The 17,870-nt window shown below is 34.9% G+C and overlaps 1 protein-coding gene across 1 annotated transcript; it reads left to right on the plus strand.

Annotated features, from left to right (window-relative positions):
* The first annotated feature begins 7,313 nt into the window (after positions 1-7,313).
* Positions 7,314-10,408, plus strand: LOC101697434 (olfactory receptor 2D3-like). Its single transcript, XM_004863504.2, has one exon. The coding sequence runs from the start codon at positions 7,314-7,316 to the stop codon at positions 8,235-8,237; it is 924 nt and encodes a 307-aa protein (XP_004863561.1). The 3' UTR covers positions 8,238-10,408.
* The last annotated feature ends 7,462 nt before the right edge of the window (positions 10,409-17,870 follow it).

Here is a 17,870-nt window from a genome sequence, read left to right on the forward strand (position 1 = left end):
AAAGGTGAGGAAAGAGGAGGATATCTGTACTGAATATACCGGCGAAGACAGATCACTAAAAGAATTGGAAAATGATTTTTAAAATAGTATGAAGTTGAGGGGAGGAAAATGGAATAATGTTAACCTAATAATATAAAGTTTTAGTTATACAAGATAAGTTCTTAAGATCTTAAGTTCTTAAGACATTATGCTGACTGTAACTGATAATAATATGCTGTATACTTGAAATCTGCAGAGAATAGATCTTAAATTCTCTCACCACAAGGGGGAAAAGGAAATGGTTACTGTACAAAGGTGATGGATATATTAATCAGCTTGATTGTGATGATCATTTCCCAGGGTATATGTATCAAAACATCAAGCTGTATACCTTAAACATATTCAATGTTTATATGTCAATTATACCTCAATTAAGTTATTTAAAATAAGGCTCTGAGAAAAAGATTCACAATTTTCTAATAGTATCATTTTTTGTGATTTTTTTTTACATGGGATATAAACAAATACAAAGAGAAATAGAAGTATCAGCTTGGGGATATGGTTTAGAAAACATGATTAAAATGTAGAACTCAAGAAAAATTATAATATAAGTGCTTTATAATCACTGAAAGATAATGTTTTAAGAAATATTAATAGTTATAACAAATGCCACAGTGACTGAAGAGGATATGGAATGAGAAAAGATCTTTGCTTTGATAAAATTATGGTTAAAATACACTCGTGGAAACAGAAATGAGATTGAAAAGATTTAAGGAGCGAGTGGTATGATACAAAGCAGTAGTTAAGTGCTAAATGTGGGAAAATTCAGTAGTAAAATCATAAACAAAAATTAGATAATGAACTCAAGGAATAAGAATCAAGGGAAGTTATACAGGTTTACTCTTCACTTGAAAGAAAAATCATTTTTAAAAATTATAACAAAATAATATTTATCATCTTTACCATTTTTAAGTGTACATTTCAGGAGTATTTAGCTTTATTTACATTGTGTGACAGATCTCTAGAATCTTTTCATCTTCAAAAACTAAAAGCCTATGCCACTTAACAAAATTCCACCTTTATCCTTCTCCATAACCAACATTATACTTTCTGTTTTACAAGTTTGACAAGTTCAGCTACCTCATATAAGAAAAATCATACAGTATTTTTCTGTTGGTGACAGGTTTATTTCACTTAGTACAATATACTTAAGATTCATCCATTGTGCAACTTATGATTGAATTTCCTGCTTTTTAAAGGCTGAATAATGCTCTATTGTATACACAGTGAATTTAGTTTATCCATTCAGCCATTTATGTACATTAGGATTGCTTCCACCTCTTGACTATTGTGACCTGTGCTGTTTTTATTATTGTTTGCTTGTTTTGTTTTGCTTCTCTTTAAAGTAAGAAATATTTAGAAAGTTTGATAATGGAATTAAATAAAAGAAGAGACAAAAGACAAACAAAGGAAAAGCTTCAAGAAAGGCATCTGGTGTTAGTGTACCGTAGAAAAAGTCTACTTGGTCTTACTTTTGCTCTGTTCTACCAGTAACCCTTTTTTCAATATTATCAAGTTTTCAAAAATGGGCTGGCTATAAATGTAGTTATAAAGCATGGGACTTTGATATGGGGATCTGGGTTCCAATCCCACCCAGTGAACCCTGGAAAATTTACTTTATCACCTTTAGGCTTAGTTTCATTACCTGTATAAAATGAATAACATATATAGATAGATGTTATCTATATAAAATGAGTAAGATCTTCTGAAAATTAGATGTTGCCAACAAAGAGCTTAATGTAAGGCCTCTCAATGTGTATCAGCTTTAGGAAAGGAGGTTTATAATGCCCCAGAATATAAATACGGTATATAAAGAGGGAAGAGACAATAGTGAAGTATCAAGCTGAGTCCAGATTATAAAAAATGTGGTGAAAATTTATTTATTGTCTGATTACAAACAATGTCCTTTTCCTAACAGAGAATTTGGAAACTATAAAGCCATACAAAGATGAGAAGAGAAAGTCACTTATAATCTCATCACTCAAAAAATTACACATGTATAACTTGGAAAGATAAATATTAAAATAAGAATTACAGTGTAAAACATTTTTATAGCCCACCTCTTTGTCTTAGATACTTTGCAACATTTCTGAGTTGTGATGTATTTGACATTTTTAGTGACAACTTAGCATTCCATCATTTTGATCTTCTGTATTTAATATTTCGCTCTTTTCAAAGCTTTAGGATTGTAATTAATATTGTAATAAAAATCCTCACAGAATAATTTTCCCATATTGTTTTTGAAGAAGATAATTTTATTATAATATTATATTTATTATGAGTGAATTTAGTTTATCAATGTATATTCTTCATTTTAATGCATTTTATTTATTTTGGCAACATACCCTTCACCAGATTTTAATAATTTGTATTTCCAGTAACACACAAACCTCATTATCATATTATAAATTTTAAAACATCACATCAATGTGATGAGAAAAAGACATCTAATTTTAACTTGGCTTTGTTAAATTGTATTGAGATGGAAATTTATCGTAAAAGGTTAATTCATCTTTATAATTTTTCTCAGGGAATACTTATAATAAATTTTCTTACTAATTTACTATTGCACTTTGGTGAATGTTTATAATGTTGTAGTTTAAAATATTGTAGTTTATACCTTGGCTCAATAAATTTTCTTACTAATTTACCATTACACTTTGGTGAATGTTTATAATATTGTAGTTTAAAATATTGTAGTTTATACCTTGGCTCAGAGGCCTTCTACCTCATGAAATCAGAGAATAACCACCTTATTTCTAAGTGTGAACATGTGGATACACATCTTAAATCTCTTGGAATGTTTTATCTATGATGAAGTATGTGGCCAAGCTTTATCTGATACTATCTAATCAGTTGTCTCAGTATGATTTATTGAATATTGTACATTTTTATGGCTTATGGGAAATAACTTTAGCTTAACCTACTTTTGAGGCAGAGTTACTGATTTCCATTCTGATTAATTATTCCATCTTTATTGTCTCTTCTATTATAATTCTCTCATATATTTATTTTTAATATGTATTTTAAATAATTATTTTCCTTTTACTTAGAAAATAGACTAAATTTTAAAACTAATAAAACAATAAATTTTATGCTTATGTGCATATATAAAAGAGAAAGTCCTCAGCCCTGTTCCCACTAAAAACCTACTTCCCAGGAGTACAGTGATCACTATTAACAGACTATTTTCTATGGACTTAGTCACATATTCAAACTGTTCTGCTATGGCAGTGTAACAGTTTTCCTAAGAATCCTTATATATAATTATTTTCATCTTTTTATTTTTAAACTTGGGGAAGATTAGGTTCTAATTTCAGACTTATTTAGCAATGTTAATTTCTCTTTTGTAGTTTCAATGACAAGAACCTTTCAAAATAGTTTTAAGTAAATCTTGCTATTACAGTCAAACTCTGTTATAAAAAATGGTCAATTGATCATAATTGCTTCATACATTAAAATCTTATTGAAATTCTGTTGTTCTACTCTGAGGTTGTATGTTTGAAATTTTCCATAGTACAAAAAAATTTTCAAAAAGCTATCAAGAATAACCTGATTAAATCTAATTGAGTCTTGTCTTTGACACTCTTTACATATACTTGGAAGTTTTTCTCCCTTATCACATGTGGCCTTGACTTTGAATTGTGCTAGCAATGCAGTTCCAATGCCAACAGATGAACAAAGAACAAAAAAATTAGAACAAGATTAATAATTTTCCTTCAACACAGCAGCTGTTACTATGCTTAGTCCTTAACAACTGTTTTCTTAATTTTGTAATAATAATTGGATCTAGATCATGATCCTGTTGTTATAGTGACATATTACACAAGATTGTAAATTAGTCATGTATTATCCTAAATTCTTCAAATGGTTTATGTTTTGGTGAATCTTTACATAAACTCTACTTGCTAAATATCAAGTATTTGTATTTTGTGCCATCATTTTACCACTGAACAAAACTAGATAGAGGAAAGCTAAGTACTTTGCTGTTGGTCACACATCAATGAGACAAGACTGGACTCAAACTCAGCTGTGTAGTTTTAGAACCTGGGTGGTGATCAGTGAGCTGTGCTCCTTCCTTATAGCTGGCAGCAATCAGGACTAGAGGAGCTCTAGTGCATATTAAATATTGAATATTCCAGGAGTTCTAGTGTATATTAAATTAAATGCCTGTAGAAATAAATATAAATTACAAATACACACATATACACAAACACACATATCCATTAATACTTTATGCAAAAGATTAAAATTATACATCACATATAGTCTGATAACTTCTTTCAGCTAATAATAATAATCTTCTTGCTATATTATCAAATTTGAAAGTGATTCCATATTGAATTTTACCTAAAAAGCAAACTATGATATCCATTGTTATGTTAATAAGCATGCTTTTGTTTGATATTTATTTTCAGTTTTACCTATTTTTGTGAATGTGGGTTTAAATTTTTGCATAATTTCTAATGGATTATATTTTATAACTTATTTTAAAACATCTTTATATATTAGGAAAATTAAAAATTTGTTACTTTTTGGCAAATATCTCCCTAGATTTATTTTATTTACATTTTTATTTTCCTTGGTTTGAAATTCATAAAAATCTGATGTTTTTAGTTATCATGTTTGTTAGCATTTTTCTTTGGTATATGATTGGGAGAAAGGTGGGTGGAAAGAAAGGAGGAAACTAATCTATCAATAATCTATTCTAAATCATGAAATTTAAATTTTTTTAAAATAAATTTTATTTTGCATACTTAAGGCAAACATCACATTATTGGATATATATGGATAGTAAAAAGTGAAATAAATTAACATATGCATCACCTTACATAATTACCTTTTTTTAGGGCAAAAATAGCTAAATTCTACTCTTTTCACATAAAATACAGTATAATATATTAGCCATTCTTTGAATGTTTCTTTTTCGTATTCCACATACAAGGGAGAACATACCAGTATTGTTTGTGTCTAATTCTCTTAGCATCATGTTTTGTAAGCTCATCCAACTGTGGCAAATAGCAAGATTTTATTCTATTTTAGAGCTGATTAATATCCCACTATACACACACACACCACAGTTTCTTTATCCATTCATCCATTGACAGACATTTAGGTTGTTTCTGTGTCTTAACTATTGTGAATAATGCTGCAGTGAGCATAGGAGTGCAGATATCTTCATGAAGAGAGGACTTAATCTCTTCAGGGCATATACCCAAAAAGAGATTTCTGGGTCATTATAGTAGATCTTTTTTAACTTTAGAATTCCCCATACTATTTGCTATAATGCATGTACTGATATACACTTGCTCTGTGCTCGCTTCGGCAGTACATATACTAAAATTGGAATGATATACACTTACAATAAATATACTAAGTAAATTGTATTGTTAATACACTTGAATTCTTGCTTATACTTACATTATATGTGTATATAAATATACATATATTTTAAGCAATATACTTATTTGTGATGCCATCTTTCTCCTTTAATAAATTTTCACGTATAGTATGATGTTTCAACACTGTAATATATTTGTCAAACTTTTATACCTGCTCAGTATACATTATATTCAATAAGGAGAAAATGACAATGTATTTTATATCAGGTAGGATATGTTTCTTCTACTCCCTTCTTTTTTCTTTTCCACACCACTCTTATTATCATTAAATTACTCATCCAGATAAAATTAAGAAAAAAGTGCAAAATTATCTTACAAAAGTTCTCTGAGAACTTGCTTTGAATTTCACTGAATTTCTTTATAAAACTTCATTATCCTATTCATAAAACCAATTGTCCATTTATTTATGTAGACATTGTTTTTCATGTTTGTCTTTAATTTAGAAGACCGCACTGATCTTGATTTCTGTCTTTTAACAGCTTCTATTCAAAAGTTTTCTTTTTGTTCATTAATTCTGATAATTGAAAGTTGTTTCTATTACTTCTTAAAAGTCTTAGAAGTTTCTTAAAACTGTTAAGTTTAGCCATTGTTCCTTTTGTGAGTGCTTTTTACTATAATTTCAATTTGGTTACTTTTGGTATATAATAGCACAAAAAAATTATTCATTTTGTATCTGACCAGTTGTAGAACAGGACTGGTTCTGATGTTTTTTTGGCTCTGATTTTTTTAAGGCATACAATCAAATTATCTGCAAAGAATGTTTGTCAGTTCTCTCAATGTTTGTTTCCTTCATATTTCTTATTGCATTTTGGCCAACAAACTCAGAATGTTGAAAAATAACTGTTTAAATATGTCTGATGATTATTTTTGTGTGTGCCAATAACTCTGCCAACCCAACTGGTTTTAAAACTCTGGAAATGGAGAAAGAATATGGATTTGTTTTAATAAACAGATATGAGAGATTAACCAAGGAGAATTGCAGGAAACTTTAACCTTCAGTTCCAGCATTTTTTAGGAAGGAAAGCAAGCTGCGGGTTACAAAAATAGTGAGGAGAGTGCGTGGGAAACAGTTTGAGAATATTTCTGTCTCTTTTTTTTTGTCTTCTTTATAATAGGCAGAATAATAACTATCTTAGATGGACTTAGGAAGCATGAAAAATAAACTATTAATAATGATGGGCACCAAGAGATGCTCAGTAGATGACAATTAGTGTTTTTGCTAAAGGAATCTGTGGAAAGAGATAAAAATGTTTAACAAACACTAGGGAATGTTTGAAGACTGTTACTGAGTGCAACTACCAAGAAGGCAGCTATTTTTACTTATATCCAAAAGAACCCTCTGTATGTGGGAAATAAGTGAATGTTGGAAAGGGACAGAATCACAGAACACTACTTCTTCCTTTACCTTGACTTTCCATTCATTGCTTAGAGTGATGATTATTTAGAATTATCTTGTAAATATAAGGAAAAAACCATCCATCATAAATATCAAAAAATAACAATATAAAACTCTAAATGGCTTAAAGACACAGCAATTTCTTTGCATTGTGAGCTGCACTATAGTCTTTTTAACTACTACTTTCTAGGTGGTCCAGCTGAAAGTTGGTTAGGTAGAAAACTCAAAATGATTTTTTCCCACTTGTACTAGTAAAAGATTCAAAGTGAGAAATAATGGAAATGACTTTCAATTGTCAGAACTAATAAGCAAAAAGAAAACTCAGACTTTTGATATAGAAACTGTTAAAAGACAGATATCAAGAGCATAGTGTTAGATACTGATTAATAAAATAACTAAGTGATTCACATTTTCTGAAATACATGACTAATATATTTCTTTTCTTCTTGCTGGTCTATAAATAGGAGCAAACACTCATGGGAGAGAAGAACCAAACCTCTGTGGTAGAATTTGTCTTCCTGGGCCTCTCACAGGATCCAAAGACACAAGTTCTGCTCTTCTTCCTGTTTCTGGCCATCTACCTGCTCACCGTGCTGGGAAACCTGCTGATGGTCGTGCTCATTCACATAGACCCCAGGCTCCACACACCCATGTACTATTTCCTTAGAAACCTGTCCTTTGCTGATCTCTGTTTTTCTACCACCACTGTGCCCCAAGTGCTTGTCCACTTCCTGGTGAAGAGGAAAACCATTTCCTTTGTTGGATGCTCAACACAAGTAGTTGTTTTACTTCTCGTTGGGTGTACGGATTGCGCACTGCTGGCGGTGATGTCCTATGATAGGTACGTGGCCGTGTGTAAGCCGCTGCACTACTCCACCATCATGACACGCGGGGTATGTGTGCAGCTGGCTGTAGGGTCCTGGGCCAGTGGGGCCTTTGTGTCCCTGGTGGACACCACATTCACATTGCGTCTTCCCTACCGAGGAAGCAATGTCATTAACCATTTTTTCTGTGAACCTCCTGCCCTCCTGAAGCTGGCTTCAGCAGACACTTACAGAACAGAAATGGCCATCTTTGCGATGGGCGTGGTCATCCTCCTGGCTCCTGTCTCCCTCATCCTCATCTCCTACTGGAATATCATCTCCACTGTGATCCGGATGCAGTCTGGGGAGGGGAGGCTCAAGGTCTTCTCTACCTGTGGTTCTCATCTCATTGTTGTTATTCTCTTCTATGGCTCAGCCATATTTGCCTATATGAGGCCAAACTCCAGAGTAATGAATGAAAAGGATAAAATGATATCTGTGTTCTACTCAGCAGTGACCCCCATGCTGAACCCCATCATTTACAGCCTGAGAAATAAGGATGTTAAAGGGGCATTCAGGAGAGTAACTGCAACATAGTTTGGGGTGATGGTGATCTGTGAGTATAATGACAATCTTGTTGATATGGAGTGAAGGAATTTCCTTGAAAAAATTTCCTAATTTTGTCCTAGTCCTGGGTTTCTCCCACTTTTAATATTTTTTCTCAGATCATTTCAATAAATTTCCTATTCAGAGCAAAACACTTTGGTATACAGAATGAAGAAATTAAGTGAAAGAAAAATAAAGAGAAGGAAATGAGGGAGAAAGAAAAGAAGGAATGAAGAGAGAAAGAAAGAAGAAAGAGAAAAAAGAAAGTAGACAAGAAGGAGGGAAGGAAAGAAGGGAGGAAGGAAGGAAGGAAGGAAGGAAGGAAGTGGGAAGTTTGAGTGAGGCCTCTGAAAAGTTGACATTGTGCTAAGAATGAGCTGAAAAATGTTGCTTAGGAGCCATATGTACCAAGAGAGACTGACAGACCATTCCAGATAAGGGAGATGGTAACTGGTAATGTTTGGATGTCAGGATAAGATTTATAATTTTGAGAAAGATAACATTAGTCATTGTAGACTCCTAGAACTAATAAACTCAAAAATGTATCAGGATACAAAATCAATACACAAAAAATAGTGTTCCTGACAAGACCATTGAACCCACCAAGAAAGGAAAACTATTCCATTCACAGTAGCTTTAAAAATTATACACCTAAGAATTAACCTAACCAAGGAAGTAAAAGGCTTCTATAATAAAAACTAAAGTAGTCTGAATAGATTGAAAAGGACATCAGAACATGAAAAACGTCCCCTGTTCCTGGATAGACAGAACCAATCAAAATGGCCATGTTAACAGAACTGGTATATATGTTTAATGCAATCCAATCAAAATACCAACATCATTTTTCACAGAACTAGAAAAAACAATCCTAAAATTCAGATGGAACCAAAAGAGACCCAGAATAGCAAAAGTAATCCTGTGAACCAAGAGCAAAGCAAGATGCATCATAATCACAGGTTTCAAGATATACAACAAAGAAAGAGTGATTTTAAAAAACAGCATGATACTGGCACAAAAACAGACATGTTGCTCAACAGCACAGACTTGAGAATGTAGAAACAACTCTAGGCATATTCAGCCACTTGATCTTTGACAAAGATGCTGAAAACACATTGGAGAAAAAAAGACTTTTTAAAAACTGGTTCTGGGAAAACTTGTTATCCACACTTAAAAGAATAAATCTACACCAACAGCTCTTATCTTGTACTAAAATCAAAATGGATCAAAGCAACATAAATACTGAGTCTGCTGGAAGATTAAATAGGTAAAACTCTTGAAGGCATAGGCAAGGACTTTCTGAACAGAATCCTAACTGCACAAGAAATAACATCAACACTCAACAAATGGGACTATCTCAAATTAAAAAGCTTCTGCATGGCAAAAGCCCACAGAATGAAGAGACAACTTACAGAATGAGAAAAAAAATTTGGTGAGATACTTCTCAGATAGAGAGAACCAAAATCTAGAAAAAAGAACACACATGAAAAATCTTCAAAATAAAATAACCCAGTTAAAAAGTGGGAAATTCAAATAAATAGGCATTTCTCAAAAGAAGTACAATAGCCAATAAGTACATGAAAAGGTGCTCAGCATCTTTGGCCACTAGAGAAATGCAAATAACACTGAGATTCCATCTTGCTCCATAAAGAATGGCTACCATCACAAACTATAAAAACAACAAATGCTGGCAAGAGAAAAAGAACCCTTCTGCATTGTTCCCCAAGAACCCCATGTGCTCATAAGTGGGGCTCTTGGAAAGTGATTGGGTTATTGAGTCTTATAGCTGGGTTGGCCTTGTGAGGTGGGGCCTAGTCAGAAGATCCTGGTTACTGGGGACATGATCTGGTAGGATGTATCCCCCTTTCCTGCTCTTCCTTTCATGCTGATTCCTGGATACTATGCCTTGAGTGATTCTCTTCTGCCCTGCTCCTGTGTCATGCTGTCCTACCTGAGAGTCAGCTAACTATTGCCTGAAATATGAGCCAAAATAAGCCTCTCTGCCTCTAAGGAAAAACAACTGTGGGTGGAAGGAGACTGGGGGGGAAGGGGAAATATAAAGTATCAAGACCCAATATGTATATGTACCAATTTCCCAGAATGAATGTATCTATTATGTATTGGAAGCATATACTAATAAATAAAGAGAAGATCAGCCATTGTGTTTGAAATATGTCCATAGAGCTCATAGTTTTCAGAAATTCAGGATGCTGGAGTAAAAGTTTAAGTTGTATTTCAAGTGCGGTTAGAGCAAAGTAATCCAATTTGAGTTGCTTTTAAAGAAAGACTTCTAGACATTCTTTGAATGCTGATTTTTCAGGATTAGAAGGTCCGGAGTACTACTCAGCCATAAAGAACAAGAAACTAGAGACATTTAAAGCTAAATGGATGCATATTGAGGCCATACGCTTAAGTGAAATAAATAGGACACACGTGTAAATAACAAATAGTTTCTCTAGTGTGAGAAACTGAAAGTGTAAATAAGGATTAAAACAAATAATTGATAATTTGAAATAAGAAGAAAAGGTCCAAAGGGGTAGGGGAAGTGGGAGGGGAAGGGGAAAGGAAAGAAGGGAAAGAAAAAATTATGAGAAAAGGAAAAAATGGAAACAAAGTCTATGTAATAGGGAAGGGTGAAGGGGGTGAAGGGTGCACAGGTAATGGGGAAAAAATAAGAACCAAGATTCATCATGTTCAGGTACAAGCACCCAGTGATAAATGTAAATGCATTGTATACCTAAAATGTACCAATAAAAGAATTCAAGCAAAAAAAAAAAAAGTCCATATATGATAGATTTAAGAGGCTTCTATCAGAATGGTATCTACTGACAGTGAAAAAAAATTCCCAAAACTGGAAAATATTTTATTAGTAGAGCTAACAGGATTCCTGACATAGAAGAAAACAAGACACCTATTATTTAATCTTTCAATTTAGGATCTTTTCAGAACAAAGTTATAGAATATTATAGTGCTTAAAAGAGCAATCACAATACAAAGAATGAACTCAAGATATGTCCCTATACAGTAGTATGCCACATAGTGGTGTTTCAGTCCAGGACAAACTGCATACAAGGTATTGATCAGATGACATTGCCTAGTGCTGCCACAGCCATCTTCCTTTAAGTGCAGTCCAGGATGTTTCCACAGTGAAGAAATTCTTTTTCTCACTTCTCAGAATTAATCACTATCATCAGGTTACTCATGACTATACTTTAATACAAGTGGCTCAGTGTTTATTAGCTGAGAAAATTGCACAGGATATTAGAGCACTAAATAATTTGATATGATGATCAATAAGATAATCAGTTCTATACCAATTCTACAACACATGGGGGAGCTGCTGCCATAGACAGCAAGGTTTGGGATCTTGTATTCAGTAAATATATTTGATACCTGAAATACTGCTTCCCTCAGGACAATTGCTAGTTTGTGAAAGCTAAAAGTGAGGAGCAAACATCTTATATCAGAGCTGTCATGTGAGAAATCCCTGTCACACAGGCTTTGTGACACACCTACTTCATCACTGCATCCCAGATGTGCTTTCCTTGATAGTTTTGATTTTGCCATAATCAATTAAGTTATTATCTGTGGGAAGTGGAATAAGAATGACACGAAAGAAGCAATCCCAAAGCCCATGAACTACGAAAACTTAGCTAAAGACCATCCCAGTACTGCAAGTCTACATTTCTCCTGCCAGACATCTTATGTATGGCACAGACATGTTCCATTAATTTGTGCTTCTTTTCCCCTGACTTTTCCCATACTTCTGCCATGGAGCTGCTTTAGGATTCTTATCATGTAAAGAATAATGTTGCTAATTTTGGTACAACTTCCCCTTACTTTAAATACATTTATTCCATCATTCTTTCCATTTTGTTAAACACTACTGAAAGTCTTCTATTTTGAATGTCTTTATAAAGTTTGATTTAAAAAAATTACAGTGAACACTGTTGCTGAGTGTCATCTAACAGAAAGGTAGGCTTATGAAAACTTTAAGGTCTATGTATATTCCTCCACCTAATTTAATCATGCAATTTCTGGCTCTTCTGCAAATTCAAATGACAATGAAAAGTAAATGCCATGAATTAATTCAGGACACTGAGGCAGCCAGAATAAAGCAACTAAGATATTCATAAAGAGGACTTCTGGAACTCCTTCAGAAAGTGGCAACAATGATGAGATGTTTTCCAAGTGAAGGGGGACATTTCGAGAGGAGTTAATGGCAATGTGTCATTTACTGTAATAGACTAAGACAGTATACATTTACTGTATTTACACATTGAGCTTTTTTTATTGCACTTCATTTTGACTCTAAAAAATTCCTTCCCTCCAATATTTGAGTGCAGGACAGAGCACTGTGGAGTGATGAAGTCCAGTCACATGTGTACTCTGACACTGCACATGCTGTACTCTGACACTGTATACTCTGATAAACTTCTTGCCAAGACTTGTCCTGCCCATCACCACTGTACCTCCTGAGAAGTGCTATTGTTAAGTTCTCACTCCTCTGGGCCATTGCTGAGTGATGCTATTGTAGAGAATGTGTCCCCTCAGGCATTCTGAAACCAATGCTGTTGTTCAGCCACACCTCCCATGAGATTTGCCCTCCACCAAAGTTGGACCAGTAAGTGCAGCTTGTGGACCTGCCCTTGTTAGTATATTTCAATTAACTCTATCCTTTGCAGTTAATGCTTTTAAATAAGTCTTAATACAGCTTATGTCTCACAAGCTATCTTCAGGTATTTTCTTCAGTCTCTCAGCAACATGCCCCACTGCCCAAACACACGTGGGGTGTGGGTGAGACAGGCTATCACCCAAAAATGAAAGAAAGTAAGTGTTGCGGAAGACATAGAGCCAAGCAAACCCTTCCACACAGTTGATGTGAATATAAATTTGTATAGCAACTATGGAAAAAAGAATGGAAGTTTCTAAAAAAAATGAAAGTACTATAACCTTCAGTGATCTCATATTGAGTGTAATCAATGCAAATGAAATCAGTACTTTGAAGAAATATTTCTACTCACATAGTCATTGCAGCATTGCTCACAACAGCCAAAATGTGGAATCAATCTTAGTGCCTATCGACAAATGAACATAAAAAACAATGTGTTATACATAAGGAGATATTATTTAGCCTTAAAAAGAAAAAATGTATCATTTGCAAAGGTAGGAATGAATGAGAAATACTTAAATTGATGAACTTGCTAATTAATTTATTTCAATTATTCCACACTACAGGCATTCCTTGCTTAATGACCGAGTTCCATTCCTGGGACTAGGTCATTAACTGAACTGGTTGCTAAATGAGAAAATAGATATAGTACGTGCATTACAATACTCAGAAAAAAGAAATGGTCAAAGGAAATGTCAACTTGATGGCTTTGCTTTTATTTGCATAACTCTAAAACAATAGTACTGTAGAGTACAATCAGCAAAATTTACAATACTGTAAACAAAGTGTACTATACAAAAAAGACACTGAGGATCTATCAACAAGATGTACAGAACTGTACAAAAAATGGGTCATACCCAATTCAAAAATGGGCATCTGAAATGAAGAGACATTTCTCAGACAAAGAAGTAAAAGCAGCAAATAAATATATGAAAAAATGTTCAGCATCACTGGTCATTCGAGAGATGCAGATGAAAACAACACTGAGATTCTACCTCACCCCAGAAAGAGTGGCTGCTATCAAGAAATCAACCAATAACAAATCCTGGCAGGGGTGTGGGGAGAAAGCAACCCTTCTCCATTGTTGGTGGGAGTGCAGACTGGTGCAACCACTGTGGAAATCAGTATGGAGACACCTCAAAGAACTAGGGCTAGAGGTCCTGTTTGACCCAGCTATTCCCCTGCTGGGGATCTTCCCCAAAGAATTAAAAGAATCATACCATAGCAATATATGTACACCCATGTTTAAAATGGCAGTTTTTAATAGATAAAGCTCGGAAACAGTCCAAGTGCCCATCAACTGGAAACTGGATAAAGAAGATGTGGTTTTTTTATAAAACGGAGTACTACTCAGTCATAAAGAACGAGAAACTAGAGACATTTATAGATAAATGGATGCATATTGAGGGCATACTTTTAAGTGAAACAAATAGGACACGTGTAAATACTGAATAGTTTCTCTAGTGTGAGAAACTGAAAGAGTAAATAAGGATTAAAATGATTAAAATGAATAATTGATAATTTGAAATAGGAAAAGGTTCAAAGGTGTAGGGGTGGTGGGAGAGGAAGGGAAAAGGAAAGAAGGGAAAGGAAAAATTATGAAAAAAGAAAAAAATGGAAACGAAATCTATGTAAATAGGGAAGGGCGGAGGGGGTGAACGGTGCACAGGTAATGGGGGAAAAAATAAGAACCACGATACATAATGTACAGGTACAAGCACCCAATGATAAATGTAAACATATCGTATACCTAAAATGTACCAATAAAAGAATTTAAGGAAAAACAACAACAACAACAACAAAAATGGGTCATAAGTTCAGGTGCTGGGTCATAAGTCCAAACAGCACGCCTGAGTTCTAAGTCCAAACAGTCATTAAACAAGTAGGTCCTTAAAACAAGGAATTCCTGTATATACACATATCAAATTTCACTCTGTGTACCATAATTACATACAATTTATAGTTCATCAAAAACAATTAAAATGAAATGACATAAAGTGAAACAGACAAAGAGCATTGGTAGGATTTTTGTAGTTTCCTGGGGCTGTCATCTCAAATTACCAAAATTTGTTTATTAAAACAGGAAGATTAGGCTGGGGATTTAGCTCAGTGGTTCCATTGCCTGCCTCACAAGCACAAGGTTCTGAGTTCTATCCCCAGTAACAAAAAAAAAAAACAAAAAACCCAAGAAATTTAGCCTCATACAGTCCTAGAGGACAGAATTTCAAAGCTGAGCTGTCAACACAGTAGGAGTACAAACACACACAAAAGTTAGTCTTTGTTACTGAGTCTCAATTGCTGAGTCTCATTGTTGAGACAAAATACCCAATATTCAAAGTTAAAGGAGGAAAGGTCTATTTGGCTCACAGTTTGTAGAGGTTTAAGTGCATAAACAGTTGGCTCCAAGGCAGGGTGGGATGGCAGACAGATATAACAGAGGTGGAACAGTTCATGGAGGACAGAAGGTAGCAAAGCAACAAGGGACCCTGGCAACATCTTTCTTCCCCTTTCATCTTATCCAGACTACTTAGGGCAGGGAGCACTCACAACCTTAATCTTACTTTTTTTTTTTTTGGCACTGGGGATCAAACTCAGGACCTTTCGCTTGTGAGGCAGGCACAGGAACCACTGAGCTAAATCCCCAGCCCATCACACCCTTAATCTTAGTGCCTTTGAGCCTAGCATTGCACCATAAATCAATTCCAGCATCACACATTCTAGATCCACCCACCTCTGAAAAAGCCACACCTATGATTGCATGAGGCTTTGGAGGGACATCTAAACACAAGCCATAACATTCTGCCCCTGGCCTCCTAAAGACTCATGCACATCACTTCATACAAAAAAGCATTTAGTCCATCTCTAAGGGTTGCTAAAGTCCTAACAGTTTCAGCATTGCTGAAAGTCCAATGTTTTCTCTGAGATTTAAGGCAAATTCTTAGCTGAAGTCCTCTGTACATATGAAAAGAAAGTTAGGGGCCTCCATCCATCCTGCCTTTCCTGGCCCAGAGGAAGGGGCTTACAGGCTGCCATCCATCCCTCCACTCCTGGCCCAGAGGTAGGGGCTTCTGAGACACCATCCCACTGCTCCTGGTCCAGAGGAAGGGGCTTCTGGGCCACCATCCCTCCCGCCAATCCTGGCCCCTGTCTGACCTCTCCCAGGTAAGAGGAGGTGAGATGCACCAGTGCCAACAGCATGCCCTGCCTGCTGAAATGATAAGACATGTAAATGAGTCTCAAAACCAGACTTTCAGATCACATACAGCAACCCCAAAGGGAAATGAGATGGAATGCTCTAATGCTCAACCACCTGGACCCACTGAAATGACAACAAAAGGGGATCTGGAAAAAATAAAATCAGAAATAATTTCTCAGATAACAGCACAGATTGTGCTCCTAGTGCAAGATTAATAAATCTAGAGAGGAGCTGAGGAACATGATAGAATCCCAACATAGGAAACAAATTGAATCCAAAAAACAGGTGCAAATGGATTTCCAGGACATGAAAAACTCCATTGAAAGTCTACACAGCAGAATGAGCCAATGTGAGGACAGAATTTCAGATATAGAAGATAAGATTGCAATTAATGACCAGAAAAAGAAAAATTACTTCAAAATTAAAAGAGAACATGAGAAATCAATCCAGCAGGTGCTAGACGATGCAAAGAATAACGTAAGACACATCAGAGTCAATGAAGAAACAGGAGAGAGTGCAGATGACATAAAAAAACTCTTCACAGAAGTAATGGCAGAAAACTTCCCAAGCACGGGAAAAGAACTTGACATACAGATAAGTGAGGCATATAGGACGACCAATAGCCTTGATCAAAAAAAAATCTACACATAGGCAAATAATTGTTAAGATTCCAAAACTGAACAGAAGAACAAAGTCCTACAAGCAGTTAGAGAAAAGAAACAAATCACATACAAAGGAAAGCCCATCAGAATCACAGCAGGCTTCTCAACACAAACCATCAAGGCAAGAAGAGCTTGGAGGGACATATTCCAAGCCCTAAAGAAAGGAGCCTCCAACCCGGATTGATGTACCCTGCAAAACTATCTTTCAAAAGTGATGGAGAAATAAGATACTTTCATGACAAAGAGCATCTTAGGAACTTTGTGAATACCAAACCAGCACTCCAAAAAATTGTACACAATATCCTAGGAACAGACATTGAGGATCACAACCCCAGGAAGCAAAGCAGAATGAACCCATCTGGCACGACAAAAAATTGAATGTAAAAGGGGAGAACCCAACAAAAAGAAAAAGTCATGGCAATGACAAGTCAATACATTTCAGTTATAACCATCAACGTTAATGGTCTCAATTCACCAATCAAAAGAAACAGACTGGCAGAATGGGTCAAGAAGCAAAATCTAACAATATGCTGTGTGCAAGAAACACACTTAATTCAAAAGGAAACTCATAGACTGAAAGTTAAAGGGTGGAAAACAATACTCCATGCGACAGGAACCTGAAAAAAAGCAGGAGTAGCTATCCTCTTGGCAGATCAAGTAGATTTCAAACCAACACTGTTGAAGAGAGATGAAGGACACTACATCCTTGTAAAGGGAAGAATCCAAGAGGAAGAGGTGACAATCATAAATATCTATGCACCAAACACTAGTGCACCCAACTATATAAAACAAATACTAACAGACATGAAAAGTCATATATGCACTAATACAATTGTAGTGGGGGACCTCAACACCCCACTGTCACAAATAGATAGATCAACTAGACAAAAAACAAGTAATGAAATACTAGAACTCAATCGAACTCTTGAACAAATGAACTTAACAGATGTTTACAGAGTCTTCCACCCCACAAAATCAGAATACACATTCTTCTCAGCTGCACATGGGTCATTCTCCAAAATACACCAAATACTCACTAAAAGAACATGTTTAAGTGAATGCAAAGGAATTGAAGATATCCCCTGTATATTATCAGA

The sequence above is a fragment of the Heterocephalus glaber genome, unplaced genomic scaffold (genome assembly GCF_053883595.1).
Source record: "Heterocephalus glaber isolate CG9 unplaced genomic scaffold, H.glaber_assembly_v1.0 deba00001428, whole genome shotgun sequence".
In the NCBI taxonomy this organism is placed as follows: Eukaryota; Metazoa; Chordata; class Mammalia; order Rodentia; family Bathyergidae; genus Heterocephalus; species Heterocephalus glaber.

Bases quoted from the DNA above. Each gene is read 5' to 3' on its own strand.
- LOC101697434 (XM_004863504.2), top strand. From the start codon at position 7,314: ATGGGAGAGAAGAACCAAACCTCTGTGGTAGAATTTGTCTTCCTGGGC.